Source organism: Talpa europaea (genome assembly GCF_964194135.1).
Source record: "Talpa europaea genome assembly, chromosome: 6".
Taxonomy (NCBI): domain Eukaryota; kingdom Metazoa; phylum Chordata; class Mammalia; order Eulipotyphla; family Talpidae; genus Talpa; species Talpa europaea.
In genome coordinates this window covers 39,078,028-39,104,356 of record NC_140072.1, presented here as the reverse complement: position 1 = coordinate 39,104,356, position 26,329 = coordinate 39,078,028, and the positions used below count along the sequence as shown (strand labels likewise).

General features: G+C 37.5%; 2 protein-coding genes across 3 annotated transcripts in view; one reads left to right on the top strand and one right to left on the bottom strand.

The window, feature by feature from the left end:
• Nucleotides 1-257: 257 nt before the first annotated feature.
• TXNDC9 (thioredoxin domain containing 9) lies at nucleotides 258-7,015 on the bottom strand (the record flags this gene model as incomplete). 2 transcript variants are annotated; one of them, XM_084235444.1, is made up of 4 exons in its annotated part: nucleotides 258-375; nucleotides 1,213-1,467; nucleotides 3,335-3,453; nucleotides 6,827-7,015. In XM_084235444.1, the coding sequence occupies 4 exons, from the start codon at nucleotides 7,013-7,015 to the stop codon at nucleotides 258-260; spliced, it is 681 nt and encodes a 226-aa protein (XP_084091570.1). The 2 variants fall into 2 exon arrangements, with proteins under 2 accessions (XP_084091570.1, XP_084091571.1); XM_084235445.1 differs by lacking the exon at nucleotides 1,213-1,467.
• A 3,186-nt stretch (nucleotides 7,016-10,201) lies between these two features.
• The window catches only part of EIF5B (eukaryotic translation initiation factor 5B), a gene marked incomplete at its 3' end in the record, with an annotated part of 60,454 nt that continues 44,326 nt past the window's right edge, over nucleotides 10,202-26,329 (top strand). The window contains exon 1 of the mRNA XM_084235042.1: nucleotides 10,202-10,356. Within this exon, the coding sequence (XP_084091168.1) occupies nucleotides 10,322-10,356 (35 nt within the window). The 5' untranslated portion in view covers nucleotides 10,202-10,321. The remainder of the gene's footprint in view (nucleotides 10,357-26,329) is intronic.

Sequence of the window (26,329 nt, the reverse complement as noted above, 5' to 3'; positions counted from 1 at the left end):
CAATTGTGAAATGGTAAAAAGATGTAAGACTCATATGTGATAAAACCAATCTCAAAAATAGAGAATTCAGTTTTCCTCAACATAAAGATGAGTTTCATACAGAAAATATTAAATATATATTTCATTGTGATAACAATTGTATAAAACTCTAGAATATGAACATTAGATGACCAATGTATCGAAATCAACGAAGTTTAGAAAACATCTAATTCTGAAGCAAAATAAAAAGATGATTTACAAAGAATTATAACTGATCTCTAATCATCATCAGAATCTGAATCATATTTCTTTCCTCGGATAGTTTTCTTTTCCAGCTTTGTGAAATTTGTTCCCAATTTCTTTTGGCTTTGAAATGGTGGCTCCATTAAATTTCCACTAAAAAACAAGCAAATTTGAAAAGCACTTAATTCTTCATGATTTAGTACAGTTGGTGTATTAAGCTCACAAAAACTTACCTTTTTTCTTCATTGTAATATATGGAACAGAGCAAAAGTTTCTTTAACACTGGTACCAAGGAAGAGGTACATTTTCCACATTGATGGCTACTTTATTTTGGTATATGTATTTTATTGAGTGTAGAGACTCCAGTATTTGAAACCTATTATTTCTTAACTTGATCAATTTTCTTCCTGAGTACTTCTCCAAATTCTTTACTTCTTAGTCCCCTGGCTGACTCATACTCCAAAGGTGAATAAGTCCTTATAGTCCCTTATCCTTCTCTTATCTTCCTTTCTGAGCTTAGACAATGTTCTCTTAAAAATATTATTTTTTTGATTGAGCTAACACTGGTTAACAACACTATGAATGTTTTAGGAGTATAGGTTCACACCTCTTCAAATGTATGTTACCACATCAAGTCAATCTTCAAAGCACAAATAACCCTCCAGTATGGTTAATAATTTTAAATCTTATTTTTATACTACTAAATGATTTTATCAATTTGTCTATTATCACTAATTACTGATTAACAATTCACAGTTTGTGATAACAAAATTTCTGACTGAAAGAAGTCAATGAGTTTTTTTCATCTGTTCTGGGATGCTAAGCGTGTATTTCCTGTGTGAAAGATTTTCTATATTAGTCAAGACATCTTAGTTCCATAAGATGAAAGTTAACACTTTTAATTAAAAGTGGGTTTTACTTTTAATTAAAATATACTCTAAATATATCAACAGAGAATTAAAACAAATCCATTATTTTGTTAAAACCTACCTGTAATTAATAATATCAGAACAACCAAGCCTCCATTCTAAAGTTTCTGTGGTGAAGTCATCTGTATTTCCTAGGTCAGTAAATCCAACAACATAATCTTGTGTTTTTCCATCTTTTACCAGTGCTAGTGTGGGGATGACTTTGATACGCAGTCTCTCACAAAGGAAAGGCGCTTTTTCCACATTCAGCTTCAAAAACTTGGTCTCAAGATGTTTCTTAGACAAAATCACCAAATGCCTATCTAATATTTTACACCTGTAAATGACAACATATAGAAAATCGAAAGTTCAAACAACAGACTTCTGTTCTTTTTAAAAATAAATGTAATTTTAGTTTTTCTGAGTTTCATAGTTCAGCAGTCAACCCAGGCTTATGTCAGATGGTCTCATTTCTATTACATAGATTATCTGATTGAGAGAGGTAGAAAAACAACTTAGTATTCTAGAAAATCATAGGTGCCCTAGTATTTATAAAAAACAAAATATTACATAAACGCCTTAAGTCATAAGCGGGTTCGTGAAATTTTCGTGTTTGTGCATGGTAAGAACAAACAATTGTTAATTTTATAACACATTTTCTGGTATTTCACACAAGTAGCCTAAAGGGTGACAAATTTGAATGTGACAGAACTCACTGGAAATTTTTAAGAATTAGAAATTTACATATTGTGCCATACTCAGAAGTCATTAAATACTGAGTGGTGTCACTGAGAAGGAACTGTGCAAGTGTCAATAAGCATATTAAAGTTAAGGGATATAAATATGATTATCATGGATCTAAAGAAATGAAAAATATCAGTACTTTGATTAAGCCACATAACACTGAAGACAAAAATTGAAGAGATATTTCCTTTAAATTAAAATCTAACTTAAACTGGTCAACCCTTTAGTGTTTTCTGAACTACTGTAATAACCTTTTTAAGAAAAAATTCCTAACCTTAGGTGTTCATTACCATCAACTTTTAAAATATACAGATGACTCAAAATTCTCTGGAAGTGGAGTTGGGAAACATGTAGGTGATTCTGATGTCCGAAAGTTTGAGAACTATTGCTTTAGATGACTAAAAGTTACCAAATATTCATAGATGTTTTTATTAGTAAGCTTTTGAGTGCTTCTTAGTGCAGTTTTTCCTAAATTGGGTTTGGATTCTTCTAGTTTTTTTTTTTAAAAAGATTTATTTATTTATGCACACAAGAACTGGGGTATAGGCCAGAGGTGGGGGTGGGGGAGTGAGAGGATTCACCAGAGACAGAGTGGGGAACAGAACAGGCAGACTGACTGAAATACACTGCTGAGGGGAGCAGTGGGCAAGACAGGAGAGGTCTGCTGTGCCATGTGGGTTGCTCCCTGGCCCGGGATTGAACACGTCACAGTGGCTGGCAATAGCTTGATAGCGTTGAGATGTTAATCCCTGTGCCACCAGGGAGGGCCAAAGTTCTCTGATTTTTAAAGAAAATTTCTAAGAAATGAACTTTAAAAAAATGGAGTATCCTTCAATTTTTAAATGTTGACAACTAAACAAATATCGGGGGATAAAAGAAAGGCAGGCTTGATTCCTCTCTAGTTTAAGATGTACCCCTATCTGGGGGCATTTTTATTTTACAAAGGATTTATTTCCTTACAGAGGTTCGTAGACCTGCTTTGTCTAAGATAAATCATTTTCTTCTTCCATTGTAGCTTGGTAGTCCTAACCATGATTCTGGTGAAAGGCTTGGTAAAACCACTGTTTCCCCATGACTTGCGAGCTGAGAAAGAGGGACTGAATTCAAAGCTGGCCAAATAGGTTTTGGCCCTATTTCCAACATCATGGCTGTATCGTAACAGCAGGAAAAAAAGCAAACTTCCTGTGGAATTAAAGTGAGCATTTCCAAGATGTTTTTTGAGTACACTAATGAAAATATTCAGAAGATAGTCAATTCTATGGAAATATTACACTTTTGTATGCCATTGATTTTCTAAGTTAATCTTTAACAATTGCTTAACTTTAATGTACAGACTTCTAGTATAAAGAAAAACACTTAGCAAGTGGTTCCTTTTATTTTTCTTAATTTCTCTATTAAGTCAGTGATTCTCTAGCCAAACATCTCATATTTTAGCAAGTCAATGATAAAAACAAAGTTACCTGAATGTGGTATCTCTGTAGAAATGGCAAACCACTTTTTTACTTTCTTTGACTTCTTGAAAAAAGTCTCTCTCACTAGGAATTTCTCTGTATTCCCCATGTCCTTTTGAAAGCCATTCCTATTTTGGAGAAAAGAAAAATTTTACACATTTGAAGTATCTCTTTCAGTACCACTTTACATTTTAAGTGTCCAAATCCTCAAAATATATTTTGCAACAAAATTGATTTGATCATGTGGAGAAAATAATTTTTTAGAAATTTATTTTCCTATGTTTACTTAGTGTCAATACAAAATAGTATACAGCAGTCACTATTTCTATAGCATAGGCTTGTATTTAAGACAATTATCTGTCTTGGTAACTTTAAACAGATTTTCTTAGAACTTCAAAGTAACATTTTAGAGTTGAGAGACTTAGTGTGTAAATATCCACTTAATCTTTAAACTCAAAACTACTAAAATTGGAAGCATTTGATTAAAGTTACTACAGAGCTTTAAAAAATGTTAATACAGTAAAGCCAATCTTGGAGGGTGAGGGAGGTGTGAAGTGGGGGGAAGTTACTGTAACGCTGAGGTTTAAGAGTCCTATATGCTTTTGATGACTACCCCGAGAGAGGCTGGTACCTCTTCTAACTATCCACAGGTGGGTAGTATCCTATGAAAAAAGAGTTGTCTACTCACATGGTATCTATAAACAATAAAGACCTCACAATTCATCTAATTCAATTTCTAAGCTAGTGTAACCGTGCCTGACAGGCCTTTCAGCTTACTGCATCTTTCCTGTGGCAGGATACTTACCACTTCAACTGTTTCCCTTTTTAGACAGCTGGTTCTAATAATGAGGAGCATTTGGCTTGCATGCAGAAGGTATGGGCCCGAGTAACTGTTTTACTTCTTACTAGGTTGTGAGTTCTAATAACCTAAGTCTCAATGTCATTTATAAAGTGAATATCATAAAGCAACGATCTCATTTAGCTGTTGTGAAAATAAGAAATCTACATGAAAATGACAAGAATATGTCACATGCTTTAAAAGCATTTGCACATGTACTTGCTAATGTTTAGAAAGCTATTCTCACACTGGATAGCAACAGATCCCTAACTTTGGTCTGTGGATCCCAGCTAGGACCAGATACTAGACAGAAAAGGTTGTATCTTTCACATCACTCCTTCAATTACCATTTCTCACCTAGGTCCTCCCTTCTCCACACTGACATTGCCAATTCCTTTTGACTGTTTGTCTTATGAACTGATTTCTAGTCTTCTTATTCTTTTGGTTGTCCTCCTCTGAACAGACTTTATAATCCTCTATGTTCTGTTAAACTATGGTAGAGGTCTAAACACAGCCTCGAGGAGTGGTCCAACCAGAATGAGGCAGGAATGTCATCACTTTTCCTTCTCTGGACTCCACCTACCACAACCCAGACAGTATTAATAATCTTGGTATCCATTTACCTTGGCTTATACTGAGCCGACAATCACAGGAGGCTCTAATACTTTCTTCTAATAGACCGTTTCTTTGGTAAAGTACTATAAACTCTCAAGTATAATTCCTCAGTGATGTGACATTTCATGACTCTTTTCTTGACTTACCAATGATAAGTGCACTTAAAAAAGTATTCGTATTTTGAAAAGTTGCTATTTATTTTCATTATTCTCAAATGTTTAACCATCAAGCTAAAGAACTACCTGTCCAAGTTGCTTAGAGGGAGGCAAGCTCACACTGAACCTCCACCAATTAATTATACAGCATCTCATCCAAGACACGCACTCAGTACAGTTCCTTCCCCAGAGCATGTGCTCTGCAGGCATCTGTTGAATGGAATCAAGCTAGTAGGTACAGATCCCAGTGCAGGTGACTCTACCTGAGGCCTGGCAATGGAGTTCTGAAACCTAAATGCACAGGTTAGGTTAAGTAAGAACTAAAGTAAGAACTAAAGATAGCACACATCAACAAACAAGGAAGTTACTCACTGTTTCTCCATTCACAGCAGTAGAACACTGGGTCAAAAAGGGGTAGCCCAGTGGACTTTAGGTGGGGATTGCAGTTATCACCTGCCTCAACTTTACCTTAGCTATTTCATCTATAAATATTCCTTACAACATTTTCTTTTTGTACAACAGCATTACTGAAAGTCTTAAGTATACTGTATCAAGATGTGTATTTAGTTCTGGCTTCTATTCATGAATTCCTATACTAACACATAAGGCACACTGTAAAACATTAAAAAAAACCCAAAAGGCTAAAAGATGAGATAAACATAAGTTTATTTAGTTTCTTCTCTTATTCTGAGATCTACCATCTTATTTTAGAAACAAATGAAGAGTTATATAGTTGGGTGAATCTTAAGACCTCTTCTGGCACTAACCCTAAGTAAATCTAAGTAATATAATACCAATTCTTCTCTCTAAAATTGCAGCCGACCTAGCACAACTCAAACAGGCCCTTTCAAAGCCCAATTCAAAACAAACTGTAGATGACAAAAGTTAGATGATCTCCAGTAGTTAATCATAGGTCCTCTTTAAGGACATGTATTCCCAAATCTGGTTGCTCACAGCAACTAGTCACAACTCTTAGATCCTACCACAGATCTATGAATGTAAATATTAGGGATGGAGTCCAGAAATCTATATTATAATAATCCCCTACTACAAGATCCTACTGCAGGTTTCAAGATTTTGGTGTCTTCCCAAGTGGAAACCACAGTATGTTTCTCTTTCTAAAAAATTTTTAAAGTAACACTGATCTATATAGCATTATGTAGGTTTCAGGTGTATAACATTATAAATGTGACATCTGTATATAGTAAATTATACCAAATTAGACCAAAAGTCTGTTTCCATCCACCCCCTCCTTTTATGTAATTTAACCACCCATCCCTTCTGATAACCATCATTTTGTTCTCACAATCTATGATACTTTGTTTTCATTTGAGCATGCTTTTCTTCTAAGAGGCCGATTGCAGAAAAGAAGTTGTCACATGATGAAATGGGAAGAACACTGAAGTACATCATTAAACACTGATCTAATACATTTTTTAGTAAAAACTGCCTAACTGCATTTTATGGATAAGTCATCATTTATCCAAGGAGTTCCTGATTGTTGTACACTGAAATTGTAGCTCTCCCCTCATTACAAATACTGCTCCAATAAACATTCTTTGGGCTATTTCATATATCCACACTTAATTGAATTTTAAATAAGTCCAATCTCTCCTGAGTGATATAAATCTGAGTTCAGGAAATGATTTTGAGCACCGGCTTCTTTTACTGCACTGTGAGTTAATACACTGATCATATTAATTTTGAATCTATCTTTAAAACTCATTTTCTTCCTGGGCAAATTTTTAAGTGACTTTTCTGAAGTCAAAATACTCTAAACATGAGGACTGAAATGTAGCTACTGCCAGCACATATGTGTGTGTGTATGTGTGTATATAAGTTGTTAGGAGCATACTATTATAGCAATTTCAGAAAGCAGGGCAGAGAGGTTACTTGTTTCTGCTGTTGCGCTTTCCTTAGTGCCTCAAGTCTTTTTTCTTTGAGGCGTTCCAATTCATCCTCATCCATCTGATCCAGTTTCTGAATTTCAGAATCCAAATGTTCTTCTACTAGTTTGGTAGTCTGAAGCAACTGATTCTCCAGGACTTTTGAAAACATGTCAACAGATGCATCGGTTTCCATTCTTCTAAAAGGTATAGTTCAGCTTTGGTGCTGGGGAGAAAATTAGAAAGAAAAATCATAAAATTAGGGGAAAAGGTATAAACAGTAAGTTTGTGCTCTTGTATTTCCAAAAATTCTAGCAAATAGATAATTTGTAATCCACAGTGTTCCGCTGGCAATCAAACAATTCACGTTAGACTTAAGAATTTTTATTGATGTTTTAAATTTTCAGTAGTTTACAGTTACACCACTTAAAAACTACTTAAAGCAAAGTTGTTTCACTATATTAAGGCAAGGACAAGCCTTTAAGACCATCAGCAGACCAGACCATACTTAATGCTCTTTACTAAAAGAAAAGGGAAGCAGAATAGAAATGACTGTGAACAATGATAGGGTTTAAATGTAGTGACGTTTTAAGCGTACATATCCATACGAAACTTTATTTCAATACAGATAAGTTTTTTCATGGTCTCTGCCTAAATGATTTTCATTTAACTTCCAAGAGATCTCATTACAATTGTGAAAATTACAGTGTATGTTGTTCCCTAAGCATTAGTTTTCATTCCTGTTCTCACATTACCTAACAAAATCTACAAGGCTACAAAGAATGATATCAGTATTCATTTACTGACACTCAGTTAATGATGTAAGGCAATATAATGTTCCAAATGTATTTTAAAATGTTATTTGCCCATTATCATTTCTCTGTGTAAAAAGGAATCTAATTCAAGTTAAAAAAGATCTATCTAAAACTATGTATTTTAAAAGAAACATAGTAGTATTTCCTACTAGCAACAGACAGTAATTTTATGTGTACCCCTGACTTATCACAGAAATATGATCTCAAATTTGCCCACCAAACCAGGAAGATGCTGCATCTCAATTAACTGGGATACAACTATAGGTTCTTGGAAACTTCACATTTAAGCAAAAATAACCAAAGTAGGTTCTCAAAAAAAAAAAAAATTTTGTTCAACTTTGGTAGGATTCCCACCCCCCCCACCCCTCACCAACATTAAAACAATTCTGAACAAAAACCATGTTATTCCATGACCTGCTATACTACCAAAAAACAAAACCTAAAAAATCTGAATAAACACAGCCTGGCCCACACAGACCCTTTACAAATGTTGAACTGAAGAGAAACAGTCTTCCTGCAAACTTCATTTCTCATTCTTTTTTCTTCATAGGAAAAGCAACTGAAATGCATACTTGATTTCATCTTTGTATCCTCAGAGGTAGCAGTGCTTGGGACACAGCAGGTCCTCAGTAAGTATTTGTTAATGTTGAATAACCACATGCTTAGTTTCTGTTCAAATTTTCCTTAAATTTCAAAAGTATTTGAATTTAAAAAACCAACGGTAGTCTCATAAATATTATAAATTTTTATATTTCACATATAGGGAAATAACGCCTAAGAAAAATGTTAAGACTGTGACCCTCAAGATTGGGTCCGGGATAAGGCAGAAAACTGTGTTTAAGACAATGACTTGCATGCCAGAACCTGTTTTTACTAGCTGCACAGTTGAAGTTTATGTCTCGAGTTTTATGAGTTCAGAATTTAATTCTGGGATAACTGGGAGCAGCAGTTTTCTAGAGCTGCTCTGGGAGGCAGGTGGTAGTGATGACCGCCTTTCAGAAAAGGGAAAGCTGAGCGTGCAGCGGTCCTGGTAACGTCCTATTCTTTCTTCAAAGCACAAGCCTCCAATTCTTCCTTCAGTTCAACTGAAACTGTGAGAAGGGACTTGTCCTCAAATTACCTAGCCATTTCCTTTATCCCCGACGTGCCCCCACCAAAACAACTAAGGAGCCTGATCTTTAACTGCACCCCATAAGCATCCTCGCCACTCACTGGGCACCTGGGGACAGATGAGGGCAGAGTTCAGGTGGTCCCCGGCTTCATCGACTGCCGCGGCGCATGCGCGACAGCCTCCCCCGCAGCATTAACACCCGTCAGAGCCGCGCCCCTCCCCCGCCCAGTTCGGATTTCGCACGGCGCCGTCCGGTGGCACTGGGACACGGTGGCCGGTTTTTCCATACCACCCTCTGCCTTACCTGTTCTCTCAGTGATACCCGAGGAGTGAAGGACCAACGCTGCTACAGAATGCGCCGCTCAGCCTTTAACTGGCAGCGCCTGCCGAGGCTGCGAACCGGCCGTCACTTCCGCCTCCTCATTGGCTGCGATACTCACGCGATACAACCTGCGACACCCAAGGAAGTCGGAGCGGGGGAAGGGGCGGGCGTGCGGCGAGAATTTCTGCGCATGCGCCGCCCTTCCCCCCAGCCGGGAAGCCCGAAGTTTTCTATACTTTGCCTACGTTTTTGGATGGCTCGCTCTTCCGGGGAGGGCGCGGTGAAAGTTGTCGCTTCTTACCGCTCAACCTGGAGTTGTCCGACTTTCTCAGATTCCTTAGTGTCCGTACCCACGCTACATCAGAAATGAGAGCTACGATCTTGCTTGGGAGTGGCACTCCAGCTTCGTGTCCATGCTGTTTAATGAACATTTGTACTTTTTAAAAAAGTCAGGTGTAACGTATACGGCATGGTTCATTTCTACGTTAGTTAACACCTGTAATGCATCACCGTCCCGGTTCAGGTAGAGAATATTTTTGCCACTCTAGAAGGTTCCCTCGTGACTTCACCCACTACGAATTTTAAAACTCACTCTCTTATTTCGAATACAAAAATGAAGTTCTATTGGGGGAATGAATGGGTGTGTCTGTTTTCTTCAGTGACTGCACATACTTCACAACCTATGGACGGTCCGAGAGGTTCCCTTTGTCCCTTGGAAACAGGGTTCATAATTGGTCTGTTTCTTTACTGAACTCCGTGCTGCTGGGCACATGAGGTACGGCCGTTGAAAGTGGAGGGGAAGCAAGGGCTACTGCTGACCGCGTTCCAGTCCCCCAAGTTTGCGTTCCGCCGCGAGGAAGGGGGTCGAGGCGGGCAGTCGCGGACGTGTTTTTTAGCATCATTGTTGTCCACCTGCGGGTTCTAGAACACCCGCGAGCGTCGCTGCTTGGCGGACGCTTGACGGCAGGGGGCGCTCGGGCTCGCGCCTAGGTGGCGGATCAAGTGGGGACGCTCTAGCTGAAGCGCCGCTCTCGATGAGCCGCGCCCTGCGTCCCCACGCCGAGGCGGCGGGGTGATGCGCTTGCGCACTGAGCGCTCACACCATATGTGCCCTGTCCCAGTGCGCGGGTCTGTGGAGAGCCGGGTGCGAGAGAGGGCGGCGCGCGGGGAACGAGGACCAAAGTCGGCCAGGGGACAGTGGGCGTGTGAGAGACCCAATAGAAGGGCTGGGGCCGGGAGCGCCGCTGACACGCGATGGGGAAGAAGCAGAAAAACAAGAGCGAAGACAGGTATCCAGTGACTGGGTCCTCACCGCGGCGGCTGGCGCGTTTCAGTGGGTCTCGCGGGTGCCCCCGGCGCGGGGTGGACCAGGGTGGAGGCTCGAGACCGGCCCCGCGGGGCGCCAGGCCTGGACCCAGAGTGGGAGGCGCGGGACCTAGACCCCAGTTCCGGGTGGGTTCCGAGGGCCTCGGCGCCGGGCGGGTCCTCCTAACTTAGTCCCACTGCCACCCTTGGCCAGGCCTGAAAAAATTGGGGTTCCAGGCCTTAGGAGCGGGGCAGTTGCTTTCGGTTCGCGGTTCTCGGCTGGGCCTGCGGGGCCCGGGTGAGTGGGAGTTACTTGAGGCGCTCGTGTTGGCGAGGGTCAAGAAGCGTTTTTATGACTTTCTACCTGTGACTGCTTGGAGGGGGAAAGGAGTTCGAATTTAATGTACTTACAGCCAGATTTCCCCCCTCACTCCCCCCCCCCTTCCCCCCCGACGCTCAGGGACGTTGGAGTTACAGGGAGGTGATTTAAAAGCTGGTTCCCCCTTAATTTGGATACGGTTTTCAGTTACTTCGGCGATGGCTCTTCCAGATATCTGCTTTTTGCTTTCCTTCTTCCGGCCTGTCTTGGTCACTTCTTGGCTCCCCAGCACCTCCCCTAAGAAAGGAGGTAAAACAAACCTACAAGGGTCGCTCCGTTCTAATCACTTTAGAAGAATTTGGGCTGGGGGAGGGAGTGTAAGGGTGAATTTAGAGTTAGCCGGAGGTTTTTGGAACATTTTTGTGTCACGTTCGAGTGAGTTCTTTGCGAAAGAGTTTACTTCTTAGTGAACAGCTGTTACTTTCCATCTTTGTATACTACTACTCACCGAACTTAGTTCAAATGTTAGGGGGAGAGTAAGGTAAATTAAAAAACAAAAAACCCAAACCAAACTGTGTTCATCATCCTGATTCAAAACAGATATGTCTTGAAGTTAAAATATAATTACTAATTAGAAGTTGGAATCCTGGATTGTTACCACACCTGGCATTTATCTAGCTGTTGATTGGCATTAAAAGACCAGGATGAGTCTTGTATTTCAAATACAGGTGTGTTGGAGAAGTTAATTGATTTTAGAATAGAATTTAAGTTAAGCAAACCAGATAAATAAGAAAAAGTAAGCAGAATTTCTCTATTTTTGACCGGATTTTTTCCTTGACAAAAAAATAGATGAGTGTAACAAAGTTTCATGTACCAGTTGCCCGACTTCACATTGTTGTAATCTGGTCAGTCTTGTTTCATCCACTTGCTGGATATTTTAAAGCAGATCTCGGGAGTCCTTCGCGTGTAAATCCTTCAGGTGTATTTGATAAACACTTGAGGGGGGAAAAAACAAATAAAAACCAGTATATAATCATCAAACATTAGAAATAATGACTTCTTAAATAGTATCAGGTATCCAGTTTCCTAATTTCACTGATTGTCTTAAATTTTTTATTTCCTAACAGTTCGTTTGTTTGGTTCAGGGTTAAAGGAGTCCATTCTTTGGATTAAGAAATGCATGTTATTCTTTCATTTCCAGTTTTTTTACTTACCAGACTCCACAGTGGAAAAAAAACTATTCAAGATATGTATTACCTGTGTATTTTTAGTGAAAAATAAGTTATTGACTCATTAAAATCTTCATGGATGGTTTGAACTTTAAGTTGCAAACACTGGGATGCTAAATGATTGGTTTTGTAGTATAGAAGAAATGTTAATAGGTTTTTTGTTTTCCCTTGAGACTAATCTGTAGTTTTTTATTTTGGGGAGTAATGTTGAAGGGAAAGTGGTGGCAATTAAATTGATAAACACGTACATTTTCTCAGGCTGTTACCAGGTGTGTTATTTAAACTACTCCTTTGCTTAAAGGCTTTTCACACTGTGTCTAAGGAATCCCAGGGGTTTGCAGAGATTCCCCCTTTGATCTGAACTTCTTTGCCTTTTCTGGCATTCCACTTAAGATATTTTTGGAGTGAGGGAGAAACAGAGAAGTTGCACTGCTTTGTGTGTGATTTTGCTTTGATCTTTTGTATGTTTGAGTAGTACTTTTCTTCAGGATACTTTTAATCATTTGTAAAAGGGACAAAAACACAGAATGGGGAAAAAGTGGAAAGGGAGAAAGTCCTATTTTAGGATTAATATTCTTATTTTTGTAAAATGAGATAGTCACCTAGCTTTATTGTCTTCTATGAAGATCCCCATATTAAAGATACTATATTCCTCCACCTCCCCTTCCCTCCCAGCTATCCTAAGCCGACTGTACTTCTGGCCAGATAGTACTGGGTGAGAAATGGTCAGCTGCTTATTATTTAGCTAAGGCATCAAGTCACTTAACCAGTTTTTGAAAAGAACAAAATACTTGATTTTTAATGCTTATTTTAACTACTTAAATCTCATGTCAAATCAGCTTTAATAATCAATATTCTATAATTTTATTCTGACACCATATATTTAATCTGTAACTTTTGTTTAAAGACTTAAGTTTTGGGGATTTTGTTCTAACTTGTCTAATTCTGAGATGACATTTTGATAGGGTTTTCAAATTTTCCTGCCTTTTTTCAAGTGACTGATGAAACTCTTGATGAGACAAGCGGTAGTTCAGTGTCTACAGACCATCATAACATAAGGCAGTATTTTAATTTTTCCTGTAACCTTTCCAGTCGTCAGTTTGCATGATGTGATCTTTTGGAATCTTGTGTACTCTAGTAGTGTCCTCTTGTTTGCATTTACATACTATGTTTGTTCTCTTATTGATGTCTAGAGCAAAAAAATCTCGATTATCCTTTTTTATGGTTATCCTCACATTCTTCCGTTTAGTTTTGTGTGTTTGGGTCTCTATGTGTGTTAGTTGTATTTTTGAGTGTTACAGTTATTAATGGAAATAATACAACAGTTTATAGAGTGAAGGAAGATAATTATTTCACTTAATCCCACAGTCAGATATTGAGGTTGGGATACCATGCAGGAACTAGAAAGTCTTTCAGATTCAGTAGAGTTTTGGGGAGCCTTCAGTCTCAGATTATTTGTTGTGGTTCTCTATACCAGAGTTGAGCCAGTGTAGTCGATTCCACTACTCTTTGCTTTTAACTACACATAATGTGTCTGTCATGACTGGCAAACTCCCTCTTGAGAGTTCTAGCTATCTCTGAAACAGCTGTTTGCTATAGATGGTTGCCTTCTCCTCATAAATTTCTTAATCAGGTTTGATCATTGTAGCAGGGTCCTGCCTGTGATGATCATGATCTGCTTAAGGAACCTGTCTAGATTATTGACTTTCTGTGTAAGTTTAGCAGGTACTCCAAAGCTTTCCAGAGAGGGAATCCAGGTGACAAATAGTCCAAATATTCTAGTTTAACAAAGTAATTGATTGCTCAATTGCATATATTTGATTTTTTTTAAAACCTTTATCTGTATAAATTAGACCAAAAAAGAAAAAAAAGTTACAATCTGAACGCCCTCTTGACTTGTTTCTGTGCCGATTCTTTAGGAAGTTGTTATGTGGACAGAGTCTTAGTTTGCCATAAATAAGAAAGCTGATGCTAAATTTTAGTTGAACCTCTCCCACTTGTGCTGGTGACCTCTGTGAAGACCTGATATTTGCCCACTAGTTGTGTTTTATTTACTCTTCTGAGTTTATTCTAGTCTTGCAGTTGTGCTATAAGGTAGGCAAGTTATTGTTGAACTAGGAACTAGCAGTGCTTAGGTTAGAGAAGCAGTTCCCAAAATTTTATATCTGAGGACCTCTTTACACTTCTGAATTACTAAGGAGCCCAAAAGTTTTTTCTTTGTAAGTTATATTTTTCAGTACTTATATTCTACAAATTAAAACTGAAAAGCTCTTAAAATTAATTTTAAAATAAAGCATATTAGATATTAATTTTTTTTAAGTATGGCGTTAAAATATTTTTGCAATCTTTATTGTCAGGCTTAGTGGAAGATAGGTTGTTTCTCATCTGCTTGTGCACTCATTGTGCAGCAATATCACACATCATGTGGTCTTTGGAAAATTTCACTGTACAGATGTGAGAAAATGATTGACAAAGACCTCGGTATTACTTGGAAAGTTATTTTGACCTCCTGAGTTACTTGAACTGCTGGTTTAGGGATTCCAAAGCAAGATTTCGGCACTTGCGAAACATTTCCAAGCTGTTTGACCAAAGGGTTGTTTTGTTTTACAAGCATGTTAGAATGCTTGAGAATCACCTAAGGACAATTTAAGACGTCTGTGGACGTGTTAATACTCTTGATAGTTCCCACCTTTGCGTTTTTTTCTTTTTTAGTGTATAGGTGGATTTATCAATATCTTTTTAAAAAATCTGTTGGGATTGATCTTTAATTGGGAATCCCATTAAGTTTTTACATTTCTTGATGCGCTTGACAGCTTTATGGTGTTGAATCGTTCCTTTCAAGAAATGTATTGATTGTCTGCTGAAGCTGTTAAGTGCTAATTTTTTAGGTGCTGAAAATTTGGGTGAACAAATTAATAATGGCATACTATTTGGTTAATTTGAATGCTTATCAGTAAAATTTTATTTTTTTATTTTGAGTTCTTAGAATATTTGTTGCTTGACTTTTTTTCTTTAAAGATTTATTTATTTATGCATACACGGGCTGGGGCATAAGCCACAGATGCGCAAGGGTGAGAGGATTCACTAGAGACAGAGTGGGGAGCAGAACAGGCAGATCCACTGAAATACACTACAGAGGGGAGCAGCAGGCAAGACAGGAGAGGTCTGAGCCATGTGGGTCACCTCACTGGCCTTGGGGATCGAACTCCTGCTGCTATGGCTGTGGATAGCTTCATAGTGCTGCCTCTTAACCCCTTGTGCCATCAGGGAGGCCCCTTGGCTTATTTCTAAGTGTCTTACAGTTTTGGTTTCTGTTAATGTAGTAGTTTTTCTTTTTTTGGTAAATAGAAAACTCTTTTTCCGGTTTATCTTGTGCCTGACTGATTTACTGAGCTCTAGTATTAGAAGTAGCTGTGCAAAAAATGAGGACTAAATTGTGGTTATACCATTAATATGAGGTAATATGTGATTAGTAAAGGCAGGAAAGCTGGAGAAAATGAAGAAACCTTACAGCAGCATACAAATATCTTAGTGACAGACAAATGACTCCTTCCTCCTTTTCTAATTTATGCCTGTGACATCTCCCACTAAGAAATTGTTACAAAATACAAGTGTATTTTAAACCTCTATTAACAGTATTGAACTAATCACAGTACACTGCTTACCCTAGCAGCAACCACAGTATTTATGTAATTTTAATGATGAAAACTTCTCAATAGAGAACCAATAACCACACTGAAACTAGTTTGAGAAGCTGGGAGGAAAGAAAAGGTATAAAGATAGAACTACTATATAACAGAAGGGGGAATTGGGGTTTAGCATAATGTACCTGAGACTTAGTCTCTCAGCTATTAAGCCACCTTGTCTCTAGAACCTTTTTTTTTTTTTTAAACTGTGTTATATGGTTTAAGATACCCTAATATTCTCTTTTCTAAATAAGAGAAAATATTTGCATATCATACATCTGGCAGGGGACTGATAACCAGGATACATAGAGAACTCATGCAACCCAACAAAAAGGTAATAATCCAATCAAAAAATGGGCAGAAGAGTTAAAAAGACACTTTTCCAAAGAAGACATATAGGTTGCCAACAGGCACAGGAAAATGCTCAGTATCACTTAACAGAAAAATGGAAATCAACACCACAATGGGATACCATATCACATCTGTGAGAATGGTCTTAAAGACCAGAAACAAGTGTTGTCCAGTGTGCAGAGATAAGGGAACCTTCATAAACTGTTTGGTGGAAATGTAGACTGGTTCAGCGTCTGTGTAAAATAGTATGGAAGTTTCTTAAACTATTAAAAATAGTTCTATTGGGCCTCCCCTGGTAACGCAGTGGTTGAGCTCTGGGCTGTGAAGCTGCCCACAGCCTCTGCAGCTCTGGTTGATCCCCGCCCACCGGGCGAGGGTCCCACATGGCTCAACAGACCCCTCCTGCCACGCCCGCTGCTCCCCTCAGCAGTGTATTTCATCAGTCTGTTCTGCTCCCTGCTGCTCTGGTGAATTCTCTCACCCTCCTGTGGTTCTGACTGTACTCAGTGCTGGCACAAATAAATAAATAAATAAATAAATAAATAAATAAATAAATAAATAAATAAATAAATAAATAAATAAATTCATTCATTCATTCATTCATTCTGTTGTATCATCTAGCAATTTCACTCCTAAATAGCTTCCCAGTGAATGTAAAAACACTAACTGGAAGGGATATATGCATTCCTGTGTTCATTGCAGCCCTTTTTACAATCAACAAATTATGGAAGCAACCTAAGTGGCCAAGGATAGAGTTGTGGATTAGAAATAGGAGTTACATATACACGGTGGAATTCTCAGCTATTTTTTTTAAAAAAAAAGAACTCTTGGCCATTTGTGATAATGTGTGTGAAACTAGAGGGGATAATGTTAAGTGAAATAAATCTGAAGGAGAAAGACAAATACTGAATAGTATCACTTACATGTGGAATATAGAGTAACAAAACAAATGGCCAGACAAAATCAAACCAATAATAAAAATGGAAATCTGACTGTGGAATTGAGGCTACAAGATGGGGAGGAGTGGGCTCTGGTGGAGGGCTGAGGGTACCTTGGTGATGAATGTGGTTTGGTGACATGCATCTGAGGAGGTGTGATCCTGTGCATTTGAATCACATGGTAAACTTGGGTAAACCCTATGTTGCCTCAGTTTTTAAAAATTCTGATATTCTAAGATACAGACTTTGCAAGAATCTTTACTAGTGAAGCAGCTGTTAAAAGTTGATTAAGAACTTTTAAAAGGCGGGAGAATAGAGAAATGACGGCTATTTTCTTGGTCACTGCCAGCATTTCTTTAAAGAACATTTTTCCTCTAACCTTAGTTAAATAATGGAGTATCTCATAATCTTGTTTAAAGTGAAAGCAGTGGTAACTTAGTATTTTATGTCTTCCCATTTCAGACATAATATATAAGTGTCAGATACATTCTTTCAGAAGGGTCTACTTTTCACCCAGGTAGCACTCATTTTTTTAGAAATTATTTTTCAAGTCTTCCTTTAGTGGCAGAATTCTCACCAAAAGCTAGAATTTATATTTCTACTGAAATAGAAAATAATTGTTTTTTTCGTGTGATGGTTTCACTCAAGCTATAAACTTTGTGTGGAAGACCCTGAAAAATAACAATTGAACATTCTTTTAAATTTTTTTTAAAGATTTATTTATTTATTTATACAAGCACTGGGTACAGTCAGAAGCGCAGGAGGGTGAGAGAATTCACCAGAGTCAGAGCGGAGAGCGGAGCAGGCAGACTGATGAAGTACACTGCGGAGGGGAGCAGCAGGTGTGGCAGGAGAGGTCTGAGCGCCATGTGGGACCCTCACCCGACTGCCGGGGATCGAACCGGTGCTGCAGAGACTGCGGGCAGCTTCACAGTCCAGCGCTCAACCCCTGAGCCACGGGGGAGGCCCAAGCATTCTTTTAATTTAATTAAAATAATGCCATTAGGTTTCCAGTACTGAGGTGTGGTTATTGATACTGTAGTTGGAATTTCTTCTAAGTGTAGAATCACATGTGCTAAGATTCTTTATATGTGTGTACCACAATTTAGTTAGCCATTGATTAGTTGGACACTGGGTTTTCACTTTTTGGCTATTATAAATAATACTGTTATAAAAGTTCCAGTGCAAGTTAGTATGTGGACATATGTTTTCAGTTTTTGATTATGTGGAGTGAAACTGCTGAGGTTCAGGATAACTATGTTTAACTTTTTCAGGAATTGACAAGCAGTTTAACTTTTTTCAGGAACTGCCAAAACTATTTCTTGATTTTACATTCATTCCAACTAATAATGTATTAAAACCTAGTATTAGAGTTCCATTTTCTCCACACCTTCATTGACACTTTTTGATTGCAGACATTCTTCAGTACAGTGTTGAATAGAAGTGGGGAAAGTGAGCAGTCATTGTTTTCTTCTCTTACAGGGAAAAGATTTCAGTGTCCCCCCCCCCCCCCAATTAAGTATGATGTTTTGTAGGTGGCCTTTATCAGGTTAAGGAGTTTCCTGTCTAAACCTAGTATGTTTAGTGTATTTTTTGCTGTGAAAGAGTATTGGATTTTTTCAAATGCTGTTTCTTTATCTATTGAAATGGTTTTATGTTAATTTTCAGATGTTGAGCCAGCCTTGCAATCTAAGATCCCACTTGGTCATGGTGTAATCCTTTTTTATACTTTTGGATTTGGTATGCTGGGTTTTTGTTTTTTTGAATGAGGGTTTTGTTAGGGATTCCATTTTTCCACATTTAGTCTTTTTATATATTTGTTTCAGATATATCTTTTGGCAAAATTTGAATTTATGTCAAATTTATATCAGTACAACTTTGTAACATCTTTGAGTTCCAAGTCACTTAACTTTGAGTGTGATTAATGTATTTGACTACTTCAACAATGCTTTTTTATTTTCAATTTGTGACAGCTTTGCCAAGCTTTATTTCTGTTTTCTTCCCTTTTTAAAATTTCTTCTTCCTCTTGTCCTGGGTAAGAATTTATACATGTTATTGTGAGCACAGTTTTCTTTGTTTCCAACTTCATAATTTTTTTAATCCAAACTTTCAACTTAAAATTTTTCAAGCAGAAAATTAGAGGGAATAGTGTTATGAATCCTCATATAATCATTACCTAAATTTAATCATTATTAGCATTTGTTTATATTTTTGCTATGTAATTTTATAGAGGGCTTAACATTTTTCTGTGTTTTTTTTAATGTAATACACATATCCTACTTAGTGCAGTTGACACAGATTTTCTCATATTTAATATTCAGTCCATATTTTAAATTTCCAGCTACATAATTTTACAGTTAAATCAGGTTGTAAACAAGATTAATACTACATTTCATTGTTTGCAATTCATAATTTTAAAAAGTCACACTTAAATTGTAGATGTCTGGTTAAAACAGTCTTTTTTTAGGGCCTCCCCTGGTGGCACAGCGAATTGAGCGCTGGGCTGGCTGTGAGGCTGCCTGCAGCCTGTGCAGCGCGGGTTCATTCCCTGGCTGCAGGCGAGGGTCCCACCAAAAAAAAAAAAAAAAGTCTTTTTTTTTTTAAACTTTTTTTTTTTTTTAAATAGAGGCATTTATTTATTTGTTTTGTTTATACATGCACTGGGTACAGTCAGAAGCGCGGGAGGGTGAGAGAATTCACCAGAGCCAGAGCGGGGAGCAGAGCAGGCGAAGGACCGAAGTACACTGCTGAGGGGAGCCGAGGGCGGCAGGAGAGGTCCGCGGGCCATGTGGGACCCTCCTCCCGTGGCCGGGGAGCAGCCGGGGATCGAACCGGCGCTGCAGAGGCTGCAGGCAGCTTCGCAACCCAGCGCTCAACCGCTGAGCCACCGGGGAGGCCCAAAAAAAAAAGTCTTTTTTTTTAAATGTAAGTCATCTCACTTGGAACTCAAAATTCTCATAACTTCGCTGACTTAACGTACAGTTAGAATGGAAAGGAATGATTAAAGAGGTGTGTAAATGGCTCCTACATTCTGTGATGATGTTTGGCTGGCTTAATGGTAATTTTTTTTTTTCTAGTTGACAAATTTATCACTCCTGAATAATGATTAAATGCTGTTGGGGTTGGTATGAATTATGTAATCAGTTTTGGAATTTTGGAGGTGAAATCCACATAACAAAATTAAACATTTTAAATGTACAATTCTGTGCTTTTAGTTCATTCACAATTCACAATTTTATGTCTCCTGTCTAGTTTCAAAACATTTCCTCACCCCCAAGGGAGATCTTGTTCTGATTAAGCAGTCATTTCCATGTCTCCCTCTCTTGAGCTCTGGCAACAAATGATCTACTTTGTATCTTTTTAACTTGTGTTCAAGATTAATTCATGTTGTAGAATGTATGGTTAACTTACTTTGTTTTTGTGCCTGAATAATACCCCATTGTATTAATATGTGCAGCCATGGATCACATAATGACATTTTGGTTAAGGAATGGCCATACAGTGTTGGTACCTTATCTAGGTGTGTAGTATTTCCTTTCATGAGAGCACGTTAATGGTTTACACATTTTGGCTATTTGTGCATAGAGCTATTATGAACATTTGTGTGTATGTATTTATTTGAATTCCTGTTTTCAGTTCTTCTGAGTATATACCTAAGGGTAACATTGGTGGGACATAAATAATTCTATGTTAAACTTTTTGAGGAAACACCAAACCTTTCTTTAGTGACAGCACAATTTTACATTCCCAGCAGCAATGTACAGGGTTACTGAAACATATTTTTTTTTCCTTTTTGCTACCTTCCTAATTGTTGTGAAGTGGTATTTTGTTTTGGTTTTGATTATACCAGTGTTCAACAAGTGATGTTGAACATCTTTACTTGCTGGTCATTTATATTATTTGGCAATTGTCCATGTAAATCCTTTATTTACTTTTCAATTGGTTTTTATTGTTGTTGTTGAGTTGTAAGTGTTCTTTATATATACTCAGTATACATGATTATTTTCAGATATGATCTGTAGATCTCCTGTTATGTGAATTGTCATTTCATTGTCCTTATAGTGCCCTTTTTACAAAAATTTAAAAATTTTGATGGATTTTACTCATTTTCTTCGTGGCTCATATTTTTGGTGTTTTATCTAAGAATCTATTGTCTATTATAAAATGCATTTTTATATCAATCGTGATATGATCATATAATTTTATTTTTGCCTGTTGATATGATTAATACCATTGCTTTGTCATGTTGAACCAACACTGCATTCATGAGGTAAATAAACTACACTGTCATGCTGTGTAATTTTTTTTATATGTGGCTGGATTTGATTTGATAATATTTTGTTGAATAATTGCATATACATATGTGCAAGACAAAGACAATGTCTTTGTCTAGTTTAGTTACCTGCATAATACTGTGAGTGTGTGTGTGTGTCTCATTTTTGGAAACAAGTCTATGAAGGATTGAGATTAAATCTTTAAATGTTTCATAGAATTCATGAGTTGGCCTTTCTTAGTGGGACATTTTAAAAGTAACCCTCTATTTTTGTTACAGGTTTACTCAGATTTTATATTTCTTGAATTATTTTTCATAGTTTGTCTTTCTAGGAATTTGTCTATTTCATCTAAGATACTTATTTTGTTGGTATCCAGTTAAGAGTATTTATTCAAATCTTGCATATCTGAAATAAATTCCATTTGATTGTGGTATATAATTTGTTTTATATATTCTTGAGTTCAGTTTGTACTTTGTTGGGTATTTTTATATCTGTATTTATGAGAGATGTTTGTCATTTTCCTTTTGCTATTTCTAGTTTTGGTGTAAGGGTAACGCTGGCATCGTAAATGTGTCAGGAAGATGGCTCTATTTTCTAGATCACATTTTGTAAAATTAGTCTCACTTTTTCCCCCTTAATCTTTTATTATACTTCCACCAGTAAAATTACCAGACCCAGTGGTTTTTCTGTTGGAAGGTTATTAATTACTGATTCAATTTATTTACTAGCTATAGGCATTTTCAGGGATAAAATAAGGGGCATAACTATAAATGAACATCAAAAGTATAAAAAGATACTATGAGCAATTCTATATTACAAATTTGATAGATGTAGACTGATTTCTTGAAAAGTACAAATTACGAAAAACTCACCAAGATAAATATACAATTTGAGCAGCCTTATACTTAAGGAAATTACATTTATAATTTGAAATGTCTTAAGAAATAAATCTCATGTCTCGTAGTTTTACAGAAGATTTCTACCAAATGGTTAAAGAAGAATTAATACCAATTCTGTATAGTCATTTCCAGAAAATAGAAAACCCTCCCAGTTCTTTTCATAAAGCTGGTACTACTTTAACAACCAAAAGTAAAGATAGTACATATAAGAAAGTTGCAAACTAATATCATCATGAATGTAGATGGTGAAAGTTAATGAAATATTCACAAATTGAATACCAATATATCTTACCATTATGTAAAAAGAACTATGTGCCATGAGCAAGTAGAGTGAATTCAGGAAGTGCAAAATGGGTCCAGTATTCAGAAATCAATGTAAATCATCATATTAACAGTTTAAAGAAAAAATAGTTAGGCTGATTGATGCAGAAGACATTTAACAAAACTCATCACTCATTGATGATAAATACTCAGAAAACTAGCAACAGAGGCAAACTACTTCAGTTTGACAATATCTCCCAAAAAATTTATAGCTAACATAGAGATGAAGACAAAATGCATTCCCCAGAGATTGGGGAAAAGTCAAGGATGTCCAATTTCAGCATTGTTTTTCAACATTGCACTTGAAGTTCTAGCCAATGCAGTAAGGAAAGAATAAGAGGCATAATAAGGATCAAGTAACTTCACCTCATTTTGAAACTTCATAATAGTGTTTGTGTCAACGGCAAAGAAATACAGAGTAATAGAGCAGGCTAGAGAACTCAAAAATACAAATGTAGTTGAATGTTTTTGACAATTGCAAAAGCAATTCAGTGTGGTATGGTTAAATAACAAATTTTACAGGAACATTTAGTGTCCATCCATTAACAAAAGAAAGATCAGTTTGGAATGTGGATTTATTTATTTATTTATTTATTTAAATAGAGGCATGTTTTATTTATTTATTTGTTTGTTTTGTTTTTGTTTATACATGCACTGGGTACAGTCAGAAGCGCGGGAGGGTGAGAGAATTCACCAGAGCAGGGAGCAGAGCAGGCAGAAGGACCAAAGTACACTGCTGAGGGGAGCAGTGGGCGGCAGGAGAGGTTTGCGCACCATGTGGGACCCTCCTCTGGTGGCTGGGGAGCAGCCGGGGATCGAACCTGTGCCGCAGAGGCCGCGGGCAGCTTCGCAACCCAGAGCTCAACCGCTGCGCCACCGGGGGAGGCCCTGGAATGTGGATTTAAATATAAAATGTTAACACAACTTTTAGAAGTTAACAAAGAAAAATCTTCGTGAGGGAGGGCTTGGTGGAAAGTTCTTAGTCTTAACACTGAAAGCTTGATGCATACAGAAAAAATTTCAAGGAAGAAAAGGTGCCTCCCAAATTTCAAAACATTTTTTTCTGATAAAAATCTGTTGAGCAGTTGAAATGCCAAAGTGGCTGAAAAGACAACCCACAGATGGGAAGAAACTGTAGTAGGACCTCAAATAATACTTCCTTATAATGTTGATGGGGGGTGGGGGGGAATCTGGTCAAGTTTGAATGAAATCTTAGTGAGGATCTGGTTTCATTATACATTGTTTCACTTAAAGACGCAGTTCCCAAAAACCTGTTGGCAGTGTTGAATGTGAGGACTTACTGTATGTGTAAATCACATATTGGCCAACAATTCATATCTGTAACACATAAAGATCCTCAAAGCTTAACATTGAAAGAAAATACAACTAGAAGATGGGCAACATGAAGAGAGAAATAGAGTGGCATTTGGTGGAATGAAGAGAAATTGCACTGATTGGTACATGTGAATGGTGAATAAGTGCATGGAAAAATGTTTGATTTCAGTATCCTTTAAGGAAATGTAAATTGGGACTGTGATAGGTATCACCAAACATCCATTGCAACAGTTTAAAGGAAGGAAAGTAGCCATACCACATATTGGCTGGGGTGCATGACTGGATTTTGGATGGAATTCTTAGTTTACTGAAATCTTAAAACTCTTGATGGTGGTAGGTAGGTGTAGGAGTTGGGCTAAAAATTTAGACAGATTATGGTTTAAATATCTAATTAAATGATTATATGTATGTTGCTTATCTTTGTCATATGGTTGACTTCTTAGGACATCCTCCTAAGTCTGGGCACAGGACGTTCAGTTCATATTAAGGGAACACTTTAGAAATCTTTGGAGCTAAAACTTTTCAGATGTGTGTATTTGCTGTATCTTATAGCTGTTTTTGAATTTCTCAATTCAGATTATTTCCCATTTTCTAGGAGGGAGTACAAGTTGATATCAGATTTGGGCTTAAGTCCTAGTATTACTTTCTAGCTATGTGGCCTTTTGTAAATTGTTTATCATCTTTAAGCTTTTTGAGGTTCTTTTTAGGATTAAATGACATGTTTCATTCAGTGGGTGACCAGTACAATGCCTGATAATATAAAATTACTCAAAAACTGTTAATCTTTTATTACTGACCAGAAAAAGTGTTTCAGACTCAACAGTATACAAACATAGTCCTATATACTGTTGTAGAGAAGTCTGTTGATGAATATTCAGGAATACAGCCAATCACAGGAAGATCTTTTAAGCTATTTTGTGATGAATATATGCTGACACATTTTTGGAGGTGAGGTGACAAGCTTCAGTTATTAACTACCTTCCCATCGCATCTTGTTCTCAGTGTTGTAATATGAAATGTTGGCAGAGTTCTTTTGGAGCTATTGATTGGTGCTGGACCAGACTTAAGTTTCTTGTTACCTGTTGAGATCTGAAAATTATCCTTGATTCTTTCATTCTTTTTAATGTACATTCACTTAAGTGTTGATTCTTAATTCCTCTAATATTTAATGGACTCACATCCTCCTCTTGCCTTCCATCCCTGCAAATCAGGTGTTCATTGTTTTCATCATAATTAAATGAATTAGCTTGGTCTTCCTGCTTCCTGACTAGTTGAGAGTCTACCCTCTTAGTCATACCAGAAGTAGCTTTCTAAAATGTAAATTTTATTATGTTTGCAGACTTAAGAGTTCTGATTATGGAATCAACTTTGTGGGTTCAAATCCCACATCTGCCTTGTGTGATTCTGGACAAATTCTTGTATCTCAGTTTCTTCATCTATAAAAAGACCAAATTGTTCAAATCTGACTTATCAAAACCTGGAAAGATTGCTCAAAATACACTGCATACTTTTCACCTCATTTCCTGGTTTCTTAAATATTGAATAGGGTCATGAAATGCATAACATTACAGAAAAAGCTGCTCAGCTGTTTCAGGTCCCCTTTAATGAGCCTTTCTGAGGTACCATATGCTTTATTGCCTTTAGGTTTTTGTACTTATTGTATCGAATATGCACATCTCCATGTGCATATCCATGTGCAACTCCTGTTCCTTTTCAGTACTTCTTTTCAGTGTTCTCTGCTAGAAAGTACCTGACTTTCTCATTCTGAATGTGGCACCATTGCAGCAGTTTAGTGTTATATGATCCTTCTCAAATGCACTGTTTATGGTGCAAAAGGGATATCTTTCGGGCCTCCCTGGTGGCGCAGCGGTTGAGCGCTGGGTTGCGAAGCTGCCGGTGGCCTCTGCGGCGCCGGTTCGATCCCCGGCTGCTCCCCGGCAATTGGAGGAGGGTCCCACATGGTGCGCAGACCTCTCCTGCCGCCCGCTGCTCCCCTCAGCAGTGTACTTCGGTCCTTCTGCCTGCTCTGCTCCCCACTCTGGCTCTGTTGAATTCTCTCACCCTCCCGCGCTTCTGACTGTATCCAGTGCATGTACAAACAAACAAATAAATAAATAAAAATACATGCCTCTTAAAAAAAAAGGGGGATATCTTTCAATTTTGGCCGAATGTAAAAGCATTAAAATCCTTTATTTAATGGCACTTGTAATTTCTGGCTCACTTGTCTTTCTGTTAAGTTCCTTGAGGATAAATCCTATATTCTCAATGTCTTGTTATATAACCTTAAAATTGTGTTTATCATGTAGTTAAAATTCTTTTTGGAAGTTCTTTGTAACAAGGTATCAATATGGGCCAAGATACTTGAGGTCTTTATTTTCTTATTGTATATATCATTCACATATTGGGATTCATTTACCTTTTCTATTTGTACATCTCAAACTGACCTATGGCCTTGGTATTCTGTAGGTTTCTTTCTTTTTTTTTTTTTTTTGTTTAAGATTAATTCATTTATTTATTTTTTAAAATAATAAATTTTATTTTTATATTCCCCATACAATTGCAGCCCCCCCATTCTGACCCCAATCCCTCCCTTCCCGCCCCTCAC